We start from the raw sequence: 20,413 nt of genomic DNA, 5'->3' as shown, positions 1-20,413 counted from the left end.
GCGTGACGCACCGGGTCCGGCGGGGCCGCGCGGGCGCCGCGGACGGTGGGGGCCGACCCGGCGCGGAAGCCCCGCGGCGGCGATGGCGACGACGGTGGACAGCTTCGTGACGAAGCAGCTGGACCTGCTGGAGCTCGAGAGGGACGCGGAGGTCGAGGAGCGCAGGTACGCCGGCCCGGCGCCGAGCTGCCGACCCCTCGGGCCGGCGGGGCCTCGGCCGCTGGACACCGCACCCTGGGGACCGCCCGCGGCAGCCTGTGTGCACTTCCGGACCCCCGGGAAGCCCCTTCTTTTCTGCACCTGAAATCCCCTCTCTGAACGTAACAGCCGAAGCATGGTGTAGCGGGTTACGCATTGAGCTGCCACTACAAGGTCAGCGGTTCGAACCCACCAGCAGTTAGTTCCAGCGAAAGACGAGGCTGCCTGCGCTGGTAAATGTTTCCAGCCTGGGAAAGCCCCACGGTGCGGTTCCCTTTCCTGCCCGATAGGGTCTTTATGAGCCAGAAGCCACCCGACCACCCTGCGTTTGAGCCAGTATACGGAGTTCTCCGAAGGCGGAGATAGTTCGCTCCTCAAGTTCTCCCTCTCCTGGTGGGAGACCTGCTTCAACTCCCAGCAGATGGCTCCCTGGAGCATCTACCTGTAGCAGGTTTCAATGGAGCTGCTCAGATGAGCACAAGGAGGAAAGGCCTGGCCTCCGAGTGGCGCAGCTGGTGAGGGAGGTGGCGGTGTGGTCAGTGCCGACTCACAGTGACCTTTGTGTGTACAACCGAATGGAACACGGCCTCGTCCTGCATGGGCCATCCCCACAGTAGTGTGATGGGTTGAGCCCACTGTCAGTCCGCCTTGTCGCTGCACCTTCGCTTTATCAACCGTGATGCCTTTTCCAGAGACTGGTCTCTCCTGACAAGCATGTCCAACGTACTGAGACCCAGTCTGCCCATCCTGGCCTCTAAGCATTCCGGCAGTGCATTTCCCAAGACAGATCTTTTGATACCCTCCCCACCCCTCAGTCTTCTTCCCCTGGCACCGTACTTGAAAAGCACCGGTATTACTTCCATCTTCCTTGTTCAGAAAGGTCATAGATGTGCATTTTTGGAAGACAGCAGGACATGGAGAGGCCAGTTACCAGTGATGGTTTCTATGGGATTGACTGACCTCTCTACGTGTGCCCAGATCAGAGCTGCACCCCATGGGGTCTTCAATAGCTGCCTTTGCAGAAGTGGTTTATCGCCAGGCCTGCCCCCCCAAGGCACCTTTGGGTGTACTTGAACCTTTGACCTTTCCTTTAGCTGCCGAGCCAGACAACTCTGGCAAGGCAATTAGGAGCCTGGTGAGTGATGCTGTGGCTTGAGTGGGCTGTATGTAGCTGTAAGGACCAGCAGCAGAGGTGGATTCAGGATGCATGAGGGGAAGGGGCCATAGGTCTCAGTGACACAGGAAGCTGGAGGTGGGCAGTGGGAATGGAGGTGGGCAGAGGTGACCAGGGGTTCTGTCTCGAGTTACTGGGAGGAGGGTCTGGGCATTCTGGGCCGGGGACTACAGGAGGGGAAGTTGGGGGCTGGGGCAGTGCTGACATTTTGTCAGGGAGCATTGAGTACCTCCCAGTGTGCCTTTCGCCTCCTTTTCCTGCCTACGGCACGTACGGGAATAAAGGCAGGCCCAGCAGAGTGCTCAGTATGCACGTCGATGTCTTCCAGGGCCTGGCAGGAGAACATCTCTCCCAAGGAGTTGCAGAGGCGAGGCGTCTGTCTGCTAAAGCTGTCCGTGTCCAGCCAGCGGACCGGGCTGTATGGCCGGCTCCTGGCCACCTTTGAGCCCAGGAAGTATGGGCCCGAAGCCTTCCTGCCCAGTAACAACTTCACGTCCGGTGAGTGGGAGAGTGCATTCCAGCTGCATCCAGATAGGACGTTGCGGGGTTGAGAAGTTCACTGGAAAGAGTGACGATTCCAGTCGGGAGACCCTGAGCTCTGTCGCTATCTTTCCCCTCCCACGGCTGTGCCCTGAACCCCCTGCCGACAAGCTGATGCCCACTCTTGAGGATCCTGCAGACAGAGCAGAGCTGCCCCAAAGGGTCTCTGAGGCTGTGTATTTTTCAGAGGCAGAATGCCTCTTCCTGCAGAGCAGCTGGTGGGTCCGAACCTCGACCTTCCTGTTAGCAGCCGAGGGCTTAAGCACTCTGCCACCAGAGCCTCCTCCCCTAAGCCCACTCCATCCCAACTCACCGCCATCCGGTCGGGGCCGACTCCTAGTGACCCTGCAGGATGGGGTGTAACTGCCCCTGAGTTCCTGAGGCAGTACCTTCTCATGGGAGTAGAAAGCCCCATCCATCTTTCTTCCGCAGAGCTGCTGGTGGTTTTTGAACCGCTGACCCTGTGGTTAGCAGCCCCACGGGTGACCCCTATGCCACCAGAGCTCACCAGCCCCAAGCCTTAGCTGACCACCGATCTAGTCTCTGTGTCTCTATCCATGCGCCTTCCCTGGACGCTTCCTCTCAGTGGGACCATGCTTGATACCACCTGGGTCGGCGTCTTTCACTCAGCAAAGTTCCAAGGCTCCTGCCTGTTGCCACACAGATCCGAACGTCACTGTTCTTTTTCTTCCCCAACCCTTGAAAAAAATCTTTATTGCTATCTATCTGAGTGACATATACAATACACAGTGGGCTAGTCTGGGTGGACTAGAGAAACAAATCCAGGGAGACTCGTGTGTGTAAGAAAGAGCTTTATATGCAAGAGCAATTGTACATTGAGAAAACACCCCAGCCCAGTCTGGATCAAGTCCATAAGTCCGATATTAGCCCATATACCCAATACCAGTCTGTAAATTCCTCTTCAGACTCACAACACATGAAATGACGCCGAGTGCAGGAAGATCACAGGCCAGTGGGTGGAAAGCTGTGGATCCAGTGGTGGTGGAAGCATCTCAGCGCTGTCAGGGTCTCCACGTGGCTCCTCCAGCTTCAAGGCTCAGGCTACCATCAGTCTAGTCCATGTGTCCTGTCAGCAGGAAGACAAAGCAGAGCCTGTCCTGCCATGACACTGACAGGCTGGACTCCACCCCTTTGCTCCAATTGGCAGGAGATGAGGTCACTGCCACACCCACTTAGAGTGTGTGCTTCAGCAGCTGTTGGTAAACTCACGTATTTCACGGCCATTCCCACAGTCAGTGGTAGGATGTGTTCGTGCCCTGTGACTTCCCTGCCCCTCCAACCCGCACCGCCATCCAGTCTGTTCTGACTCAGAGCACCTTCACGGGACGGGGTAGAACTGCTCCTGTGCCTTCCTGGGACTGTAATTTGTCACGGGCGTAGAAAGCCCCTCTTTGTCCCATGGAGCAGCTGGTGGTTTCGAACCGCTGACCTTGGAGTTAGCAGCCCAATGTGTAACCACTTCGCCACCAGGGCGCCTCCTCAGCACAGAAGCCCCTCGGTGGAGAAGGAGAGGTTTGTATGTTGCGGACTCCGACCGCAACAACTGGATGAGTATTGGCCCCGAGAGAGGAATCGCTTCCACCGTTATGGCCCACGGCTGCAGCGTGGGGAAACCCAAGGGTGGATTGTGCCTTTTCAGAGTGCACAAGAGCTAAGGTGTCACTGTGAGGCGCGCCTGACCCAAACCGTGATTTGTGCGTTTTTTGATCACTTCCTCTACCTGCGAACGCTGGACTGTGAATAGGGCGCTGCCTTTGCATGGTGCGGTGAGAGCACCGACCGCGGCACAGCCCCCCCGCCCCCCCGCCCCCCAGGAGAGTGAACACATGCGATCCGGAGGAAGCCCAGCCCGCGTGCTCCGCAGAAGCGAGGATGGCGAGGCTGTCCCTGTGCTTTGGACATGTCGGGAGAGACCGGCCCCTGGAGACAGCCATCCTGTTTGAGAAAGAGAAAGACCCTCGAGATGGAGGGACAGCAGTGGCTGCCACCAGGGGCTCACGCATAAGGCGACTCTGAGGCCGGGGCAGGAGCTGGCAAACGGCGTCGCTGGGGGTCGGCGTCGGCAGGACGGCACCTGCAACAGCAGCAAGCAGCCCTGCGTCTCTGCAGTCAGCGCAGCGGTGGCAGGGGTGATTGTCCGGGCAGGGCAGCGGTGCGGGATTCTAAGGAACACTGCGTTGACATGCACCCCTCCACGGGCACAGGGTGAGGGGAGGGGAGGAGGCAGGGGGGGGGCAGCACCTGTCCTCAGGCACAGCCCGCTCTGTGTCGGGGGGATTTCTTTGGGCTGTGGCCTTCATCGCTTTTTATCTTGAGAGAGAGAGAGAAAGTAAGTGGGGGATCTCAGTACCCCAAGAAAGAAGAGCTGGGAGCTGAGCACATGCTGTGGACTTGTGCTAAGCAGCTTCTAGAGCAGGGGCTCAGGTTGAAGGAGAACTGAGCAGGGAGTCTAGAGAGGCGCCGTGTGCCTCCTTGCCCCCGCGGTTTCCTCTCAGGACTTGACCTCAAGCTCCGGCTCAGGGTTTGAAGTCAATGGTGGGTCAGTGGGTCTGGGCCCCCCTACCCCCCATCTCAGTGGGTCCAACAAGGCTGGAATCTGTACAAAGTAAAGTGCTCTGTCCCACGGTTCCCTCCCTTTTGAGGAGCCTTTGTCTGTGAGGGCTGCTCTCAGGGCTCTGGAACAGGGTGGGGACCTTTTGTCCGTCAGGGCCATTTGGATATTTACGGCATCGTTTGAGGGTCACACTGGTTGGACATTTCCCTAACTCGCTCCCACTGTGACGGCTGGAACTGCTCCTCTCGGGGGAGATGTTGGGGGTAGGGGTGATGTTTGTGGGGCATATTCGGAACCTTGGTGGCATACTGGTTACCAGCTGGGCTGCGATCTGAAACCATCAGCCTTTCTACTCCCGTAAACAGTTACACTCTCAGAAACCCACAGAGACAGTTCTACCCTACCCTGCAGGGTCGCTCTGAGTCGGCATCAACTAGATGGCAGGCAGTAGCTTTATTTTAAATATAGCCTGTGAGCCAGATGTTCCCTGCCCCTGGGCTAGACCAAGGGAGGAGGGAGAGGTGAGCTGATCCCCAAGGAACCCGGGCTCCAGGTGCTGAAGGAGACACGCACCTTCCTCCTAAGCAGAGAATGTGTAGCACACTATACACCCCTCGGACCAGGCTCTGGCTCTAAACTTTGAGAAAAAAAGTTTCTGTTTGACAAAGCCACCCCCTTGTGGTATTTCCGTGACAGCAGCACTAGAGAACTGAGGCATGGCGTGGGCTGCAGATCCGAGTGTGGTCTTGGAGTTGGGTGAGGCCCATCAGAGCCACCTGGCAATGGTCAGGCCACCAAACAGTGGCCCCTGTGGGAAGGGTGGTCTCTCATGGGTGCCCCGTCAACAGCCACCCTCCTCTGTGGACCCTTGAATGCCATGCTCAGGGCCAGTGCACACCTCGGGGGGGGGCGGGGCCCTCCCCCTCCCCCTCCCGCCCTCCCCCTCAGCATCCCGCAGAGAGCCCTTTCGTTCACAAGCTTTCTGCAGTAGCCCCCGCCCTCCCTGTGCAGGAGGCACCGATGGCATCTCCTGAGTAGATTGAGCACAGGCTGCTGTGGCTGCAGCTCAGAGCCTGCACTGACACAGCGCAGGGTGGAGGCGGCTCTTCAGGTACCGTCAGTTCCTTTTAACCAGCCCGCGGCCATCAAGTGGACCCTGACTCATGGGGAGCCCGCGTCTTACAGGGCAGGCTGCTCCGGGAGGCCTCTGGTCATTTTTTTTAAAACTTGTATCGCACTTCCTCCAGATGTCACACAATTCATTAACTCAGCGTATCAAGAGGAGGTGTCAGTCGTCACCACAGTCTAGTCCAGCACATGTTCTTCTTGTTCTGCTGTCACTCATGGCATTATGTTATAACCGTCACCAGAATACGCACAGCCGGACAGTGTCCAGGTCCACCCCTCCCACGTGTGTGACTCGGGGCCACGGACGGCTCTCTTCCTGCTGAGCAGCCACTGTTGAGCCTTCTCCAGGTCACCCCACCACCGAGAACGGAGACTCAACGCCCCTAAGCAGCGACTCTTCCTCCTGCTCCCACGGGAACCCTGGGTCAAGTTCGGCTGCTTAGTTTGCTTGTGGTAGTGTCCACATATCGTACACTACCATGGCTAAATTGCTTTTAGAACGAGTTGTATAGACGTTATCTAATGCTTGCTTCCCCAAACCATCTTGGTGGTTTGTCCCCCAAGTCCCCCCGCTCTGCACCGCCCCCCCACCCCGATCTTTACACCGAGCAGTTCACCAGCCCTTTCTTCCCCATGCCAGCTCTGGGTTAGTGTGGTCCCCTCATCGTTCCCTCTTGTCCCCCAGGAGCACTCCTGTGTGCACAGTGTGGGGACGGAGCCTTGGCTGGCAGTGCAGCAGCTCGTGTTCCCGCGCACACGCATGATGCCCGCGTTTCTGTTTTGCAGGCGACATCGTGGGGCTGTATGACGCTGCTCACGAGGGCACTCAGCTGGCCACGGGCGTTCTGACCCGGGTCACCCAGCAGTCGGTCACAGTGGCCTTCGACCACCAGGAGTCCCAGGAGTCCCAGCTGAGCCTGGACCGCGACACTTCTTACAGGCTCCTCCAGCTGGCCAATGACGTCACGTACAAGCGACTGAAGAAGTGAGCGTGCGTGGGGACCTTCCTACTGGGCACTCAGGAGAGGGGCTGGCCGTGGGTGCACAGGCCTGGGGTTGCACAGAGCTGGGGTGGGCAGAGTGGCTGACTGTGGGTGCACGAGGCTGGGGGTGCACAGGGCTGGGGTAGGCAGAGTGCCTGGCCATGGGTGGACAGGGCTAGGGTGGCTCAGGTGGGGCCGGGCACCGAAGGGCCACCTCTGGTGGTGACTGACCGTCCCCTCCCCCTGGCAGAGCCCTGCTGACCCTGAAGAAGCACCACTCGGGACCTGCGTCCCCTGTCATCGACGTCCTCTTTGGCCACTCGGCCCCGAGTCCTGCTGGCGAAACACGTAAGAGCTTTAGCTGTCCCTCGCCCACTGGAATGGCATCAGAGGAAGCCAGTGGGGGGGGGGGGCATGTGTCATGTGACTCGGCCAGCAGTGTCAGCTCCTCAGGCTCGCCTGCGCACCAGTAGTGGGCAGCCTCATGGGGGCTCTAGCCCCTCAGAGGGCCACTGTTAGGACTACTGACCTCTGTCTCTCTGCCCCACCCACTACAGCCCCCGTGTAGACTTCCAGTCCCTGACCGGGCTGGCCACCCTCGGGGTCATGGCTGCTTACTGACCCGCAGTGAACAGTTTGACCACCCTGTGTGTCCACTCCCGAGTGCTAAGTAAGCCAGGTCAGAGCTACATGCCCTGCTCACAGTGTCATCCGTCCAGCCTGTGGCTAGAAGCCTGCCCTCGCCGTCCTGTCCTGGGTGTCCTGCCCTAGGGAGTGTACCTGTAGTGGACGCTCTGCTCGGTGGCAGGATTTTGCAAGTCCCAAGCTCACAAAGCCATTGTGCTCTGGGGCGCAGCTCAGCATTCTGGAATGTTCTGATCACGCTCCTAGCTGCGAGCACTGGCTCACGGCACACGTGCCAAGTAGCACTTGGTGTGCGTGTTTTCAAAAAGGGGGCCCTGGTCATGTAGTGGTTACATGTTGGGCTGCCAACCTCAGCGGCAGCCGTTCAGAGCCACCAGCCGCTCCGCAAGAGAATTGTGGGGCTTTCTGTACTGTGAAGAGCTCCAGCCTTGGGAACCCACAGGGCCGTTCTGCCCTGCAAGCCGGCGTCGCCTCCAAGGCAGGAGTGTTTTCAGTCTTGGGTTTGAACAAGCTTCGTGGGACCAGCACTGGTGCCTTTTTCCAGCTGCGTTCAATGTCCGGTCAATAGTTTTCTGGTTGCGCCAAAGGAGCCCTGGTGACGCAGCAGGTCAGGCAGGCATCAGGCTGCTAACCTTCCTGCTGCTCCGAGGGAGAAAGGAGGTTCCATCTCCAGACAGGCTCCCTGCCACTGGATCCACGCTGACTCAGAGCTCCCCCTGTGGATTTCCAAGCGCCCACTGTTGCCTGGAGTAGAAAGCCCAGTCTTTCCCCAAGGAGCTGCTGGTAGTTTTGAACTGCCGACTGGATCGCCGGGGCTCTCCCTAGAGGCTCACACATGTACAGCCTTGGGAACCCACAGGGCAGGTCTGCGCTGACCTGCAGGGTCCAGGGGCAGTGGGGTCTCCCGATCTGCTGGGTGTGGCATGGTGGGAGGTATAAATGGTGACCGTGCCAGCCGCTCACCTAGGCTGGGAACTGGAAGAAGGGCGGTGGGGCATGCTGCTCCTTGTCCTGGCCAGATTTACCTGGCACTGGTCAGCTGCCCTTGGGGTGGGGGTGGACACTGCTCCCTGGACGCCTTGTGCTGGTTCCCACAGGTGCACACTCCGAGAGGAGGGGGCCGGGCTCTGACCCGTGTCTCCTCCTCTGCAGCCCCGCTGACCTTCCAGAACCCCTGCCTGGACGCCTCCCAGAGAGAGGCAGTCTCTTTCGCGCTGGCCCAGCGGGAGCTGGCTATCATCCATGGGCCCCCCGGCACCGGAAAGACCACAACAGTGGTAGAGGTCATCCTGCAGGCCGTGCAGCAGGGCGCCAAGGTGGGCGGTTACTTGGGTGGGGGGGGGCTTCTGGAGGACGGGGTTTAGAGCAGTGTGGGTTTTTTTTGTGATGATTATGCGTTTCTAAAATAGGGTTGGAAACTGCTGGGGTGGTATGGGAAAGCACCAATCCGCCTGAGAGGTGGGCCCCGTGTGTCCTTGACCATGCAGAAACTAACATACCCACTGGGCTGACCAGTTGACCCACAGCATGGGGCACCATGTACCATAGGGAGCATGAGCTTTGAGCGGCACACTGGCAGTCGGTCACCCCAGATAGCCAGCCCCATGTGATGGAGCCTCGGTGCCGACCTCTGGCTGCACCCCCCTCCACCCCCCCTGGGAGGACTGCAGCCCCTCCCTCTCACCTTGAGCTGTTCAGTCAGATGGCACCTTCACTGGCTCTGCGATGTGACAGTTGCCGCCCCCCCCCGCCCCCGTTGTTTCAGAGCACACTTACACCCTCACCCCCGGCCCCCCTGTACCAAGGAGTCACTCAGCTGTGATGACTCACACCCACTGCCATCAAGTCGATTCCAACCCATCTCAACCCCAGTCAGGGGCTCTGAGGTCCTGCACCTTGATGGGAGCGGACAGCCTCATCTTTCTCCCGAGGAGCAGCTGGAGGGTTTGAACCGCCGGACTTGCGGTCAGTGAATGCCTAGCCAGCAGCACCCTGGGAGAAAGACGAGGCATCGGCACTCGTAAAGACGGATATCCGTGGAAGCCCGAGGGGGCAGTGGTGCCCTGCCCTCCTAGGTCGCCGAGGACTCGGAGGAGCCACTGGGGGCTGACTTTGACCGGCCCTGGTGTGAGCCGTGTGCCCTCCGCCAGGTGCTGTGCTGCGCGCCCTCCAACGTGGCGGTGGACAACCTGGTGGAGCGCCTGGCCCGCGGGGAGCGCAGGATCCTGCGCCTGGGGCACCCGGCCCGCCTGCTGGCGGCTGTGCAGCACCACTCCCTGGACGCCGTGCTGGCGCGGAGCGACGGCGCCCAGATCGTGGCCGACATCAGGAAGGACATCGACCAGGCTTGTGTAGGTGCCCCCCGGGCCCCGGAGGAGCGTGGGGGTCTGCTGTGATCATTTCATCCCTCCTCATGAGCTTCGTGACGCAGGGATGTTTCAGGGGGCTTCTCTCTGTCCTTGTTGACAGCGTGCCCAGCTAAGCGGGGGTCAGTTTGCAATCTCTGCACAAGCCCTCTCTCTGCCCTCCTCTGCGCTGCTCTTCCCCACGATCAGCCGCTCACTGGCCCCGAGCTGCCCGTCCACTCTCTCCGCTCTACTGGCGGCCCTTTGACCCCCTGTACCAAACTCAAGCCACTCCCATTGCCACCCCGAGTCCATGTCGACTCACGGGGACCCTGCAGGGCGGAGCAGCACTGTCGCTGTGGGTGTCCGAGGCAGACAGCCTCTGCTTTCTCACTTAGAGCTGCTGGGGGTTTCGTACTGCTGACCTTGCAGTTAGCAGCCCAACGCATAACCCACGGTGCCACCCGAGCTGCTTACGCACAGTGTCACAAAAGCACAAGGCAGGCATTGCGTGCAAGTTAAGCTGAGATGTCGCTTGATTTTAAAACCATGGGTCTTTGGGGTGGAAAGGTTACAGGTGGACCACAGGGCAGTAGTTCAGGGGCTTTCCCAGCCTCTTTGGCTCCAGAAAGCGAGTTCCATGAGTTGGAATTCTGGGGACTTGAGTGTGGGGTGTGTGTGTGTGTGTGAGTGTGTGTGGTGTGTGTGAGTGTGTGTGTGTGGTGTATGTGTGGTATGTGTATGTGTGTGTGGTGTGTGTGTGTGGTGTGTGTATGTGTGTGGTGTGTGTATGTGGTGTGTGTGTGTGTGGTGTGTGTGGTGTGTGTGGTGTGTGTGTGTGGTGTGTGTGTATGGTGTGTGTGTGTGGTGTGTGTATGTGTGTGGTGTGTATGTGTGTGGTGTGTGTGTGTGGTGTGTGGGTGGTGTGTGTGAGTGTGGTGTGTGTGAGTGGTGTGTGTGTGTGTGGTGTGTGTGAGTGGTGTGTGTGTGGGGTGTGTGTGGGGTGTGTGTATGTGGTGTGTCTGTGTGGTGTGTCTGTGTGGTGTCTGCGTGTGTGTGGTGTGTGTGAGTGTGGTGTGTGTGTGTTGTGTGTGTGTGGTGTGTGTGAGTGTGGTGTGTGTGTGTGTGTGTGTGGTGTGTGTGTTTGGCTCCTCTTGTGGTGTCTCGTTGACCTCAGCTGTTTTGTGCTGCCTGTTGGGGGTGGTGCCGGTGTGTGTGTGGTGTGTGTGTGTGTGGTGTGTGTGTGTGTGGTGTGTGTGAGTGTGGTGTGCGTGTGTGTGTGTGAGTGTGGTGTGTGTGTTTGGCTCCTCTTGTGGTGTCTCGTTGACCTCAGCTGCTTTGTGCTGCCTGTTGGGGGTGGTGCCGGTGGATGGGTGTGTGTGTGGGGGGGCCCAGGCGAGGTGCCCATGTGTGTCAGCTTTTTGTGAAAGAGAAGTGTGTGACACTTGAGAGCGAGTGTCTCCAGGGCTCCGCCAAGCTGGGGACGTGGAAAGCAAACCCCAGTCCTCCACGAGCAGCAATGAGCAGAAGGCGCGTGAAGCCAGTTCGGCGTGACTCTCTCTGCTGCCCTGTGCAGGCCAGAACCCAGAAGGCCCAGGAGAAGAGAGAGCGGGGTCGTGTCTGGGCTGAGGTCAAGCAGCTCCGGAAGGAGCTGAAGGCGAGGGAGGAAGCGGCCATGCTGGGGGTCCTGACCGCGGCCCGCGTGGTGCTGGCGACCAACACAGGTGAGCGCACCACCACCCCCACCACCCCCGGCTGCTCTTCACAGGGTCGGCCCCTCCGAGGGAGAAAGGTGAGGTTCTCTGCACTTGCAAAGATACCGCTTTGGAGCCCAGGGAGCGATCCAGCTGCCTGCCAGGGCCGCTCGGAGCTGGACTTGATCGGTGGCAGTGGGTTTGGCCCTGGGCTTGCCGGAGCTGCCCTTTGTGAGAAAGTGTGTGAGTTTGCCTTCCACTTCCCTGATGCGCAGAAGGAGAATGACAGTGTGTGAGACCGGGCGGACTAGAGGAACAAATCCAGCCACACTCACCTGTACGTGAGAGAGAGCTTTCTATGGAGAAGTAGCTATAGATCAGGAAAGCACGCCAGCCCAGTCCAGATCAAGACTGTAAGTCCAGTTAGCCCATATGTCCCAGACTAGTCCATAAGTTCCTCTTCAGACATGTAGCACCTGCAACGATCAATGCTGAATGCAGGCAGCTCACAGGACTGTGGGCGAAGCCTTGTGGATCCAGTGGCGGCGGAAGCACCACTACTCTGGCAGGTCCCTGCTGTGGCTCCACGTGGCTTGTCAGCAAGGTGAAGCAGAGAGAGCGTGTGACCCACTCTCAGGGAGAGAGAGGAAGTTCCCAGAATGCTCATGAGAAGGCCGTGCCCACAAGGAGGCATCATCAGGCTGTGACCTGACGCCCCTTCACGCTTCATATCCTCCAGTTGGCACCAGAGGCTGTCGCTCTCACAGACGGGTCTCCCTAGCCTGTAAAGAGCTGCAGTCCCAGAATCCCACAGGGGCAGGGCTTCTCCAGTCCTCTCTTCTTCCTCCTCGCGCTGTGTTCCTTAGGCAGCAAATCAGGTCCCCACTTAGCGATTCCCGCAGTGTTGGTGCAGCGCTCGGTCGCTGATGGTTCAGACCCATCCGCTGCTCCCAGGAGAAAGATGAGGCTGTGCTGTCCTGAAGACGACTGGCCCGGAGCCCCGCCTGGGGCAGCTCCGCTCTGTCCTACAGGGTCCCGGTGAGCCCAGCGCCTAGGCCACATGCCTCCCCACGGGCCACCCTCCACCTCTTTGTGCCCATTCGGACTGCCAGGGTCTCTCTCCTGGAGCAAACTGGTGTCTTTCCGAGATTTTGTCTTTTATCCCCTCAGTTGTCAGTTGGTGGCGTAGAGTTGTCCGTAACACTCCCTTGCTGTCCCTCTAACAAGGAGCCCTGGTGGCAGCGTGGGTCAGGCTGCTAACTGCGAGCTCGTCGTCATGAAACGACCGTCTTGCTCCCTGGTTCTTTTTCTTTCATTCAAAACAAAAAGTAACAGCAGCAGCAAACAAACAAACACAAACGCACATCAGGTGCCATCAGGTGGCTTCTGACTCACAGCGACTTCTAGGACAGGGTAGAAGGTGCCCCTGAGTTTCTGGGAATGACTGGGGAGTGGAGAGCCCAGCCTCCATCCTGCTGAGCAGCTGGTTCCCGAGTGCCCGCCACCAGGACTGGGCACACGGGGGCGCCAGACACAGGTCGTTCGGAGGAATGAATGAGCTCATTGCCCTTGCAGCCTGTGGGCGGGCGGGTTGGATGGCTCGGTCTCCGGGTGTACATTGATGTTCGGAACAGGGTGGAAGCCATGCTGCCGTGCCCCTGGAATTAGAGGCATAATGCCCTGATCCCATTCACATCTCGTAGTGACAAGGCCCTTCGGTCCCTGGATCCCTGTGGATGACTTCCAGGATCTGGGTACCAGAGATACCTGCTTCCTCCTGTTCAGAGGAGGCTTGGTCTGAAAGCTGGGACCGGTTTAGGTCTGCAGGGGCATTTTTAAGGATGTCCCTTCTGGTGGTGCTGCTGTCCTCTGGGACAGGCTGCTCTGATTCGACGATGACTGTGTGGGCACGGCCGACCTCATGCTGTTCTGAATGGGGTCCTTACCCTTGAAGTGGGCTCTGTCTTCTGTAGGCAGCCTCTGCCTTTTCACTGGGGGTGGTAGAGCGTTCACCTTTAGTGTGGTGCTTAGAAGCCAGAGCCTCCTGTGACCAGAACTCTGGCTCCCGTTTGGACCAGGCGCTTCCTCCGACGGCCCTTTAAAACTGCTGCCCGAGAGCTACTTTGACGTGGTGGTCATCGACGAGTGTGCCCAGGCCCTGGAAGCGAGCTGCTGGATCCCGCTGCTCAAGGCCAGGAAGTGCATCCTGGCAGGGGACCACAAGCAGCTGCCCCCCACCGTGGTCTCACATGAGTACGGCCTTCTCTTCTTGTACCCTCACCCTCCTCCGCCCGCTCCCCATTCCTCTCCTGCCCTGTTGTGGTACATTTATTTGTTGAGACTTCTCTGCTCCCTGGGGATGGAGGGAAGGGGTGGGGGCTGGGGGTGGAGGGGTTATATTGCATTCATCAGCCTCACAGGCGCTCGCTGGGGCCTGTCGACCTAAATTAAATCTCCCCAAAGACTCCAGTGTGGGGGCACGGGGCAGGCGTAAAAGACAGTACAGTGTTTTCTACCCAAAGGGGGCAGGTTAGAACCACTGAGAAGTGCCTTGGAAGGCAGGCCTGACAAACTGTCCTGAAAGGTCCCAGCTGTGAAAGCCCCGAGGGGTGGGGGGCCGTGCTGCTCAGAAGGTGTGGGGGGGTGCTGCTGGGAGTCGGGACCCCCTGGAGGGTGGCAGGTTAAGCCCAGCAGGCCTGGTGTGGGTGGCCGAGCATTCAAGCTGTTCTGTGGGTCACAACCCCTGGCCTCTTGAGTCCTGGGCAAAGAACCCCTCCCACGGGGGTTCTTCTGTAGGGGCTCGTAGATGCAGGGTCTCAGGCAGGAGAGGATGTGCCCCAGCTGCCCAGGCCGCCTCCCCAGCCCACTGAGGCTGGGGGTGAAGGTGGTGAAGGGCCCCCAGGTGGGGTCAGCTTGCCCCTCTCTGCCTGCTGAGCCCCGGGTCCGTGTGGCCCCTGCTCAGCTGCCCGTGGTTCTGGGCGCAGGGCCGCGGAGGCGGGGCTGTCGCTGAGCCTGATGGAGCGGCTGGCCGAGCGACACGCGGCACAGGTGCGGATGCTGACGGTGCAATACCGCATGCACGGGGCCATTGCACAGTGGGCCTCCGAGGCCCTGTACCATGGACAGCTCGTGGCCCACTCCTCCGTGGCTGAGCACCTGCTGAGGTGAGCAGTGTGCTTGGGTCCTGGGCCCCTGCCTTGCCCCCAGCCCTCACTGCCCGTCATACGCGACACGGCCCCAGAGGCTGTGCCAGAGGAATGGGGGTGGGAGCAGGGGAGAGCGGCATGTCGGTGCCGCTCTGGCTTGGGGACGCCAGGCCCTTTCCCTGCTGGGCCGCAGTGTGGGGGAGGCCTGGGGAGCGGGGGCTGGCGTCCTGGCACTCAGGGCTGGTCCCCGCTGTGGCAGGGACCTCCCGGGCGTGGCCGACACCGAGGAGACGGCGCAGCCCCTGCTGCTCATCGACACGGCGGGCTGCGGGCTGTCAGAGCTCGAGGGCGAAGAGGAGCAGTCGCGAGGCAACCCAGGTGCGCTTCTCTCCTCCCCAGAAGCCGGCGGAGGAAACGCGCAGCGTGCTTACCTTAGTCCCGCCCCTGCGTGTGTGCGTGCATCTATCTGCCCTTACCTGATTGAGGCCTGCCAGTGCTCAGCCAGGGGCTGCGGGGGTGGCTGTCAGCTGGACGCCTCCTGTGTGTCCCCCTCCAGGTGAGGTCCGCCTTGTCAGCTTGCATGTCCAGGCTCTGGTGGAGGCCGGTGTCCACGCCCGTGACATTGCTGTCATCACACCGTACAACCTACAGGTGGGCAGGGTTTCTCTTTCCTGGAGGGGACTCGGGTGGGCAATTACCACTGCAGCCCGGTGCAGGGACGTCTGTGCTTCCCACTCCTGGTAGCTTGTGTGTGTGTGTGTGTGTATCCATGTGTTCATGGTGCTGCTGGACGCCCATTGTGTTGATGGCGCTTCCCTTGGAGGTCTCATCCCTAACTGCCCGCCTGGTTGGGCTGTCCCTGCCTCCCCCAATGGCCGTGGCTGGGCTGGAGCCCTTAGGTCAGCTGCAGGGGCCCCCACATGCGCTGGTGGCAGGTTGGTGACTGGAGAGCAGATCCGAGTTTGATTCCTGGCCAGGACACCTCAGACACAACCCCGTCTGTCAGGGTAGGCTGTGTGTTGCCCTGACACTAAACAGGTTTCAGCTAAGCTTCCAGACTAAGACTAGGAAGAAAGGTCTGAAGATCTGCTTCTGAAAATCAGCCAGGGACAACCCTTGGCTCACACAGTCCCCTCTCCTTGTGCATGAGGTCACCATCAGTCGGGCAGGCTCTCTGGCAGCCAGCAGCACCCACTACCTGGAGCAGCAGATTGCGCTGGGTGGGCAGGAACCTAGCCCCAGTACCGCTGCCTCACGTGCTCCCTGGCTGTGAAGTCGCCACCCGCCCTGGTGTGTAGCCCCCGCAGGGAGAGGAGGCTCCAGCCCAGAGACCCCTGGGCTGAGAATGATAGGGTCCCATGCTCCGGGTTCCCTGTTGGAGCCTGTGAGGGGCAGTTTCCCAGGGTTTCCCGGTGGATCGACGCCTGGGGCGCACACACGCTGCTAAGCCACGCCTTCCCCTCACCTGGTCTGGCAGGTGGACCTGCTGCGGCAGAGTCTGGCCCACAGGTACCCCGAGCTGGAGGTGAAGTCGGTGGATGGCTTCCAGGGCCGAGAGAAGGAGGCCGTGATCCTGTCCTTCGTCCGGTCCAACCGGAAAGGTGCGTGGGCACGGGAAGTGCGGAGGGTGAAGCGCACGCTGCTTACCAGGAACCCTCAGTAGACACCTGGCCATCTGCGGAGCGCACTTCTGCCCCAAGACAACACGGGGGCGCTGGAGCGCTCGCCTCCGGGCCTGGCAGCTTCCAGGGGTCCAGGGTAGGGTGGGGGGCTCGGCCAGCTTGGGGGCGAGCGGGACAGTGAGGCAGGCCTTATGGCAGGGCTGCGTGGGAGTGGGCGTGCCAGGTGGAGGGGGACAGGCGACCTCCAGGAAGAGGAGCGAGGGCCCAGGCCCAGAAGAGTCTCAGCACCCAGCAGAGATGGGGATGCCCAGACTCGACTGGGCAGGGGTCTTAGCCTCCAAGGCTGGTGTCTAGGCCGCCTCAACAGGACTTCCCTGCCCCGCCATGCAGTCTGTGGGCCTGGCGGGAAGGGGACGGATGCTTTGTTCTGGGATGTCGCCTTCTCCCTTGGGTGTCAATGGGAGGTTGGGCTCCATAAGGTGGGCTGGCATGCTTGTGTGGTGTGGCAGCCGCAGAGGCCCTAGCCATGGCGCTCAGTGCGCAGCCGCGTGAGCAAAGGTGTGTGCAGACCTGCGTCTTTCCAGCCACCTGGGCCAGGGCTGGCCGAGGGGTCACCGTGGCCCGTGGCAGGACCCGTACTCCAGCCCCCAGTGCTCCGTCTGTTTCAGGCGAGGTTGGCTTCCTGGCAGAGGATCGGCGCATCAACGTGGCGGTGACCCGGGCACGGCGGCACGTGGCCGTGGTCTGTGACTCCCGCACGGTCAGCAGTCACGCCTTCCTGAAGGCTTTGGTGGACTACCTCTCGCAGCACGGGCAGGTGCGCTCGGCCTTTGAGTACCTCGATGACCTCGTGCCCGACAACTACGCCCACGAGGGCTCCCAGGGCCCGGCCCCCCGCCAGCCTCCAGACAGAGTGCCGCAGCAGGGCGCCCGGGCCACCCGACCCTCCAGACAGGACCGCAAGAAGCCGGGCGCCAAGCCTCTGGGCCCTGAGGCCCCTTTTCAGCCCAGCCTCAATGGTGGTGGCCTGGAGGCCGCGGAGGGACCAGAACACGAGCATCGCTTCCGAGCCATGATCCGGGAGTTTGTGGCCAGCGAGGAGATGCGGCTGGAGTTCCCCGCCTCCCTGAACTCCCACGACAGGCTGCGGGTTCATCAGATAGCTGAGGAGCTGGGCTTGAAGCACGGCAGTGCCGGGGAGGGCAGGGCGCGGCGCGTGACCGTCAGCAAGGCTGTCCAGCCTGCCCCACCAACAGAGCCCCGTCGGAGCTCCCCAGAGACTGAGCACCCCTGCACCCCCCTACAGGCTGATCGCCTCCCTAGCCCCCCACAGGGTGAGTGCCCCTCCAGTGCCCCCCAGTCTGAGCGTCCCTGCAGCCCCCCACAGGCCGAGCAGCCCCCCAGTCATCTGGGCAGCTGCGGAGCGCAGGCCAAGGACTTGCTGGACCTGAAGGCCTTGCACCAGGAGCGGCTGCAGAGGGAGGCCGGCCAGCGGGAGCTGCTGGCCAGGCCCAAGCAGGCGGTCACGGGGACACGGCAGCCGTCGGAGAAGAAGAAGAAGAAGAAGGAAGGAAAAGGTAAGAGCCCCCCTCGGGTCCAGCGGTGTGGGCCCGACCTGGGGTTTGCCCTTTGGAACCCAAAAACCCCGAGCCCCTCACCCTTGGAGTCCAGCTGTCCCTTGTTCCTGAGTGACCATGCCCTTCCCACAGGTCCAGTGGTTGCAGCTCTGCCCGAGGCCGAGGACTTTGATGCCCTGGTGTCCGCTGCGGTGAAGGCTGACAGCACCTGCGCCTTTGCCAAGTGTGTGGCCAGCGTGGTCACCCTGGGCCAGCTCTGCTCGCTCTGCGGCCGTCGGTACTGCCTGGGCCACCACCTGCCTGAGGTATGCTGGTGCCCACCTCTCACCCAAAGCTGTGGGGAAGCTGAAGGGCTTGTGCTGAGGGTGGAGGCCTGGACCTCCGGGCCTGAGCTCAGGGGTGGTGGTGGGGTGTGTGTGTGTGTGTGTGTGTGCACGCGCGCGCATGGGAAACCATCCAGCATCTTGGTGGGGCTCTGGGTCCGAGCTTGCCCGTCACCGGGCAGTGTGGAAGGCTCTGGTCCCCTGGGCCCTCCTCCTAATAGGGCCCGCCTTCCCAGGTCCATGGCTGTGGGGAACGCGCTCGCGCACAGGCCCGCCAGAGGATCAGCCGTGAGGGCGTGATCTACCCCGGCAGCGGGACCAAGCACCGAGAGCTGGACCCGGCCAAGAGGGCCCAGCTGCAGCGGCGGCTAGACAAGAAGCTGGACACCCTGACCAGCCAGCGGAGGAGCAAGAAGAGGGACCAGGAGAAGTGACAGTGGCCCTCGCTGCAGCCTCATCTCTGGCCCGCACCCCGTGGTCAGCTCTGCCTGAGGTGACAGCACAGGGAAAGTGCCTTGGGGACAGAGCGGTCCGTGCCAGTGACCCTGGTCTGCTTGACTGTGTAGCTGTGCTGCGGGTGACCCTTGCTGGTGCCTCCAAAGAACCCCAGAGTCCCTGCTCGGGCCGCCTGGATAGGAACATGCCAGGAGAGCTGCCTAGGTCCCTGCTGCTGATACCCCCAAGCCCGGGTGCCCTCGGCACTCTCCTCAGGGAAGTGCCCCACCCTCCAGAGTAATCTGTCCTTGGGGGCTCTGGGATACTTCAGGAGAAGTAAAGCCACATTCGCCTTCCGCGCGCGTTTGTCTGTGTGTCTGATGGAATCCTCGGCGCTCTTGCTCAGAGCCTCGCGCAGAAGGCAGAGGTGCGGGTGTGCGCTCGGGGTGCAGAGGGCCCTGTGGTGCTCAGGGTGGGGTCTTCTGGTTGGAGGGGACAAGGGTCAGCTGGAAAGCATTCCTGCGGCCGTAGCCCGAGTTCTGAGTTGTGGCAGAGCCAGGGTGAGAAGGGCCCTCCCGGCTCGCAGCCATAGCCTGACCTGCTGTGTGCTGTGCCCACGGTGTGCTCTGTGCCTGCTGCGTGCCCACTGTGTGCTCTGTGCCCGTTGTGCACTGTGCATACTGGGCGTGTTGGCAGAGCTGAGGGCTAGACTGGCCTGGCAGGGGCACGGATACCTGGGCTGTGGGCCGCCCCTGCCCCCCTGCTCACTGCTGACTGCCTCCCTCCTTGTCTGACCCCTGTGGACCACCATCTCCTCCAAGGTCCCCCATCCCCCACTCCTCACCATAGCCAGCCTCTTGCCAGCTCACCCTGGCCACTCTCTCGGCCGTGGTGACATCCAAGGCTTGGGACCAGACTTCAGGCTCCTGGGAGCCCCCTCTATGCCTCCATGTTGGACACGTGAGCTTGGCAAGCCCTGCTGAGGCCTCTGCATGGGGTACCCACCCGTCGCCCAGACCGGTACCCTGCTCAGATACTCCCGGGGTGCCTGTCCACCACATAGACCTGCACCCCACTCTTTCACTCCCTTAGAGCACCCTTCCACCGCCTAAGACTGGCACCCCACTCTAACCTTCTTGAGGTGTCCTCTTCCAGGCCCACACTCGCTCTCTGCCACCCTCCGGTGCCTGTCCACTGCTCAGACCTACACCCCACTATCACCCTCTTAGGGTGTTCTCTTAGCTCCCAGGCTCACACCCTGCTCTGTCACCTCAGGGTGTCCTCCTACCTCCCCGTTCTGCACCCATCCATTCAATCTTCAGGTCCCCCTCCCAAGCCTGCACCTTCTCTGCCACCATGTCCCCCTCCCCAGTGTCTGTGTCCTTGCTGCCCCCCTCTCCGCATGGTTTGGCCCCAGTTCAAGAAGGAGCAGGACCGGTGCCCTTTATTGGGTCAGGTGGGCACTGAGCAGTGGGCAGTGGGTCAGCCCAGCAGGAGGTTGCAGGGTGAAGAGCCAGGGGACAGTGGCCGCTGCTCAGCCTGCTGGGTCTAGGGCTCCCCCTCTGGTCGGCGGCCTTTGGCGCAGTCAGCGAGGCTCAGTGTCCTGGGCTGGACCGGTCAGCACTGCTGTCCCAAGGTGCACTGCCTAGGACGGGGCCAGACCGCAGGCAGGGCCGGAGGTTACCCTGGGGGCAGCACACAGGTGCTAAACAGGAGGTTCTCCTCCCGTGGAGGGTGGGGGGTCTGGCACCTTTCCCGCCTCGGTCTGTGAGGGAAGAGGGATCAACACAGAAACAGTGCCAAGAATGGGGCGGGGGGTGGACTGTGACATCACATCACAATGTTATGAGCACCTGGATCCAGCCACACCCGAATCCCACCCCATCCTTCCCAATGTCCCAAACCGGTGCCTTGCCTGCCTCTGAGTCATTTGTAGCATGAGCATCCTGTCCCTCCTCTGTGGCCCCCCACCCCTGTGCAGAGGTCACTGCATAGACCCAGGCCCCTCACTGGGAGAAACCCGACAGG

At 61.1% G+C, this 20,413-nt stretch overlaps 1 protein-coding gene across 1 annotated transcript; it reads left to right on the top strand.

Annotated features, from left to right (window-relative positions):
- The first annotated feature begins 10 nt into the window (after positions 1-10).
- IGHMBP2 (immunoglobulin mu DNA binding protein 2) lies at positions 11-18,741 on the top strand. Its single transcript, XM_075545244.1, has 15 exons — positions 11-165; positions 1,701-1,870; positions 6,402-6,600; positions 6,849-6,946; positions 8,396-8,559; positions 9,394-9,594; positions 11,165-11,312; positions 13,361-13,535; positions 14,267-14,446; positions 14,688-14,806; positions 14,985-15,079; positions 15,906-16,029; positions 16,719-17,627; positions 17,760-17,932; positions 18,187-18,741. Exons 1-15 carry the CDS (start codon positions 83-85, stop codon positions 18,382-18,384), a joined length of 3,036 nt encoding a protein of 1,011 aa, XP_075401359.1. The 5' UTR covers positions 11-82; the 3' UTR covers positions 18,385-18,741.
- The last annotated feature ends 1,672 nt before the right edge of the window (positions 18,742-20,413 follow it).

This window comes from Tenrec ecaudatus, chromosome 4 (assembly GCF_050624435.1).
Source record: "Tenrec ecaudatus isolate mTenEca1 chromosome 4, mTenEca1.hap1, whole genome shotgun sequence".
NCBI classification, from domain to species: domain Eukaryota; kingdom Metazoa; phylum Chordata; class Mammalia; order Afrosoricida; family Tenrecidae; genus Tenrec; species Tenrec ecaudatus.
The sequence above is the reverse complement of the archived record's forward strand: the minus strand, read 5'-3'. Positions and strand labels throughout refer to the sequence as shown.